Source organism: Etheostoma spectabile, chromosome 15 (genome assembly GCF_008692095.1).
Source record: "Etheostoma spectabile isolate EspeVRDwgs_2016 chromosome 15, UIUC_Espe_1.0, whole genome shotgun sequence".
Lineage (NCBI taxonomy): Eukaryota > Metazoa > Chordata > Actinopteri > Perciformes > Percidae > Etheostoma > Etheostoma spectabile.
The window spans coordinates 8,191,662-8,196,958 of NC_045747.1; the positions used below are offsets into that span (position 1 = coordinate 8,191,662).

Genomic DNA, 5,297 nt, shown 5'->3' on the forward strand with positions numbered 1-5,297 from the left:
AAACTTCCCTTTCCCGAGCCACATTTACAAGCTCCAACTGTGGGATCCCGAGGTGTTCCCAGGCCAGGTTGGAGATGTAATCCCTCCATCTAGTCCTGTCTAGGTCTTCCCCGAGGCGTCCTCCCAGCTGGACGTCCCTCCACCTAGTCCTGGGTCTTCCCCGAGGCGTCCTCCCAGCTGGACGTCCCTCCACCTAGTCCTGGGTCTTCCCTGAGGCCTCCTCCCAGCTGGACGTCCCTCCACCTAGTCCTGGGTCTTCCCCGAGGCCTCATCCCAGCTGGACGTCCCTACACCTAGTCCTGCCACCCTCCTGAGGAAACCCATTTTTACCCGCTTGTCCCAGTTGTTTTAGCTCTTATAAATCAACACAAAGCCTTTATTTGACTTTGTGTCTATCTCGTCATTGTTTTCATACGACTCGTGAGTTTTTCATAATTGTCACCGACTGATGCTGAGCTAAATGTCAGAATAAATCAGATTACACCTCGCAAACACAGAACTAAATGAGTGGCAGTGACTGAAATGATTTCATTTCAAACGTTTTGCTTTGTATTCAGCCCATATTATCACATTGTCACTGTTTTAATGATGAATCTCAGTAAACGTGTCCTTGTGTGAAAGTTCACACTGACTCCCTGAAACACTCAGATCACATCATTTTTTCTCCATGTTCAGTCTGATTACATATGCAGAGTGGCGAGGTCGGAGCTAATTTAGAGGATTTAGTGTGATCCTGTTTTCTACTTTCCATCTCTTATAGTTATGTTGTGTGTTAACTGTCACAAACTTTGTTATCGATTTTTATCTGTTAAGACCTTTTTTCTTTTCTGTCCAGTGATTGTTTCAATAATACGGTATATGATTATCCTATAGCTGACATTTATTTGTGTGTTCACATGATGTTGCTACGTGCGGCAGTGCTGCAGTCGGCCCATTGGCCAGATACAGTAGATGTTGTCACCATGGTGAAAGTGGCATGCTCACGCCACCCTGCCCGCCCCACTACTCCTGTTGCTATGTAACAGCACTCCCTTCTTGTCAATTTGTCAGTTACCACACAGGGAAATGTCACGCCTCCCTCACATTATCAGCTCACCTATGTGATAGAGAGAGAGAGAATACGCTAAAAGGAAGGAGAGTGTAGTTTATTTTTTTGGATACAGGATGTGTCAGACAGACTTTTATTGCAAGTATTATTCTGCAGTTTTTCTTGTTTTTGTTGATTTTACATTTGCGTGCGCCCTAACACCCACCAATGTTACAATCCAGTTGGTGCTGTTTCACAAGTTAAATTTGACAGTATGTTTCGCTTCGCAGCACCTGTTGTCAGCATATGTGGTGTCTGATTTGATGAGCCATTAGCTGAGGAACTGAGGACAGAAACACATCTATCTATCTAATTATCTATCTGTCTATCTATCTATCTATCTATCTATCTATCTATCTATCTATCTATCTATCTATCTATGTATCTAGATATCTAGATATCTAGATATCTAGATATCTATCTAGATATATGTTAACAGAAAAAGTAAATAAGACTACAAATCTGGCCAGTACTTGCCAATCCTGCATGCAATACACATTTTGATCAGTAACTTAGCTTATATTTTTCAGGTTGTTTCAGACTCAAAATGTGTGTGACATTAGGGTATTGCAGAAATCCACACATATGTTTCTGGAGTCTCTGAATCTGGCTTTGGGCTCTAATACACACACACACACACACACACACACACACACACACACACACACACACACACACACACACACACACACACACACACACACACACACACACACACAAACACACACAGTTACATTTTCTCTCTGTCTGATTCCCTTCTATCTTCTAGTGGGTGAAGCCAGGAACCTGATTCCTATGGATCCAAATGGTTTATCAGACCCTTATGTTAAACTCAAGCTCATCCCCGACCCAAAGAACGAGACCAAACAGAAGACCAGGACCATCCGTTCCTCTCTCAACCCCTGCTGGAACGAGTCCTTCACCTTGTGAGTCCTAAAGTCTGTGTTTGTCTATGTTATTTATGTTTATTTGTAACAAGGAGAAGACCCCTTTTTTGTTCTTGCAGTCTCTCTCGTCACATGTTACTTTTTCCTCTGTGTGTCTATATGTGTGTATTTAGTAAGCTGAAAGCATCAGATAAGGACCGCCGTCTGTCCATTGAGGTGTGGGATTGGGACCGAACCACCCGGAATGACTTCATGGGCTCCATGTCGTTTGGAGTGTCCGAGCTCATCAAAGCTCCTAACTGTGGATGGTCAGTCAGTCTTTCTAAGTCCCTTTCAGTGTTGCTGAAACTGATGAGTGATCAAAAGTGTAAAAGTTTTTTTTTTTCTTAACCAAGTTGTTTTTTAATATTATGGTAGTATGTTAAATGAGTTGGTTATGATTGGTTGTACAACCTTTATCTAATCAGGTATTGAGATCTCTTCTTCATGGGACACCTGTAATCCGGGATACTGAAGAACAATAATAGATGTTACACTGTAGTAAAAGGAGCAGCTTAAAACATAATTCTCAGCAGAATATGAAATAAGTTTTTTTTTAAAGGATTAATAAAGTACAGTATACAGCTCAGTAAAGTTTTCTCTTTAAATTTTTTTTTAACACAGCCAACAATTGGTCACTTGCAAAATATGATATATATTTTATCAAACTTCTGCAGTCAGAAACAGGACTGCCACAGCAGTGAGTCATTGTGGTTCCAGCCGGGCTTGATACTATACTAGCCACCAACCTAACTTCACTGTGAAACAGCAGCACACTGTGGGTAAAACAGGCGTGAACACTGCTGACTCCATTCACTCAGGCAAACAGTACCTGCCGCCGTCATTTCCTTGTCTCCCTGTCTTTGTCGGCCTGCTTTGTCTCTCCCTGATAAACACACACTTACACTCCTCGGCCATGTTAAAATACCTGCCACCACCAAGCGTAAACCGAGCCTGGTTGACTGCTGCTTCGTGCACAGCTACAAAGATCCAGGAAATACCTGCTGTGTGTAAAAATGTTGGCCGGAAACTACTTCTGTGTGTTTGTCTGCTGTATATAACAGGTCATCAGACAAATGGCCAGAGGATGTGTACGTTAGAGATGAAGTTTCTGCTGAAGAAGAGCAGGCCTGCAAACGTTCAAAGGAAGGGAATCAGCTTCTGATGATTGAAGTGGTGCCGAGATGTAAAGTGTTATTGCTGTCTGGGTTGACAAAGGAAGACATGCATGGATGATGGAGTCAAGGGAAAGTACAATTGATAAAAATAGATTTACTTTTCTCTTTCTTTTTTTTCCTCCTTCAGGTACAAGTTGCTTAACCAGGAAGAGGGAGAGTATTACAACGTTCCCATCCCAGAGATAGATGACGTCAACCTGGAGCTCCGACAGAAGTTTGAGGTGAGTTTGACTGAATTTGTTAACCAGAAGTGCTAGATGGTTTGTTACACAGAACCGTGTGAGAAGCCGTCATTGGAAACTGTTTGGGAAAGGGCAGACCCTTTCAAAAAATACATGGATGGGGATTGTATGAACCATCTGTCTATCACGTCCGTTTCTGAACATCCCACACACCCAAACCACACCTGTAGCTGCCCGTATCCGCCATGCAAGGTTATGAATTCATAACACGCGATAAGAACACAAGTAGGTTTTCTTTTTAACACATGCACACACGTATATCATATACACTCACTTATCCTCTCCTGTCACCATGGTAACCTTGTCCTGTTCCCCCACTTATGGTTTTCTGGCATTGATAAAGTGAATGCTCTTGATTTTAAAGGGAACTCCCTTAATGCATATGGCATACAGTACAAGCTTACAGTCGACAAACACTCTTGTCTGCTGTTTTTGATTAAGCTTTTTCTTGCTTTCTAATATGTAATAATAATAATTAAAGTTTATGTTTTTCCTATATACAGTGTAATTAATATTATTATATCTTAACCATGCTACTTGGACCACATCAGTCCTGTTGCATGTTTTGTCCAATTTACTTAAAATCAGTTATACCTTACATTACATCTATCTACCACATCTTTTCATAGACTTTATTATAGTGAACATCACGGTTACTTTTATCCCTCTTACAAGTTGTTGATATTAGTGGATGATGTAGTTGTAAAAAGTCTATTGTTTGCCTATGAAAATGGTTGGCAGGTTGTATAGTTGATTCGAGGTAAAGTAGAACAAAATCATGCAGCAACAATGCAGCTATTTCTCGCTCTCTAGTGGCCAGTCTGTTTACTGCAGTGAGGTGTCTGTTACAGTAACACATTAAAACACATGTGCTTTAAATAAAACTCATAACCTCTTCACGTCCATATTAAATAACATGCAGGTAGAAGGTGGCTGATATATTAATATAAAGAAGTGCAAGACATATGGGATTCAACTGAGCGAGGGTAGCTTATTAAAGTCCTGCTTTATGTGTTTTAATTCAATTTTAGTTTACTCAAGACACTGAGTCTTGTTGTCTTTACAACAAGACTCAGTGTCTTGACTTTCCTCCAAGGCTACAGCATCTTCACACAACTGAGCTGTTGCCATGGAAACTGAGGCAAGATGCAGCGATGAAACCAGATGTGACAGAAAAGGATTTACTCTGTTTTCTAGTCATGCCATTTTATTGTTCTAGCTAGAAATAATCAAGTCCACATTTATATTCTGTCACTCCCCAGCTCATACTTACACCAGCTAACCTTTGACCGCACTAATAAGTGAGTTTTTTCTTTCTTCTAGGCCTGCCAGTTAAATATCCACTATCTCAAGGTAGCTCTTCTGCCTGCTCCGTCTCTATTCCTGCATCACGCTCACTTTACTGGCCATATTGGGATTGTTTGTGGATTTCTACTGGGTTTCCACAAATTAATCTGATTTACTAACAAACGCCCAATTTGCTTGCTGTTATATTCACACATTTCTCCAACTGCTCTCACGCACTAATAAACTAACTTTCTACTCCTCTGTTTCATGCTTAAAAACGTTTTAAAAGGACTACATTCTATATAAATATTAAGGAACAATTGAATCATTCATTTTGAGGGTTTTGCAGCATCTGCTGCAAAGGTCAACATTAGCAAAGTCTGACATTTGTATTTGGCTTAACAGTGCAGACGGAAAAGCAACTGAAAAACAGATGGTGTTCCAAAAACACAAAAGGAAACTCAAAGATATGCATATAACAGCTTACGTACATATGTACCCCACACAAACACCACACAACTATGTTGTTAGTAAATTTTTGGACCACTTAAGTCTTTGTTTGTGTCATAACATGTAC

At 40.7% G+C, this 5,297-nt stretch overlaps 1 protein-coding gene across 2 annotated transcripts in view; it reads left to right on the top strand.

Moving 5' to 3' along the window:
• Positions 1-5,297, top strand: part of prkcab (protein kinase C, alpha, b) — a 128,342-nt gene that overhangs the window by 110,145 nt on the left and 12,900 nt on the right. The window contains exons 6-9 of one of the 2 annotated variants that reach the window (XM_032536689.1): positions 1,857-2,013; positions 2,148-2,282; positions 3,319-3,412; positions 4,757-4,786. In XM_032536689.1, the coding sequence (XP_032392580.1) occupies positions 1,857-2,013; positions 2,148-2,282; positions 3,319-3,412; positions 4,757-4,786 (416 nt within the window). The remainder of the gene's footprint in view (positions 1-1,856; positions 2,014-2,147; positions 2,283-3,318; positions 3,413-4,756; positions 4,787-5,297) is intronic. The other variant, XM_032536690.1, reaches the window with a different exon arrangement.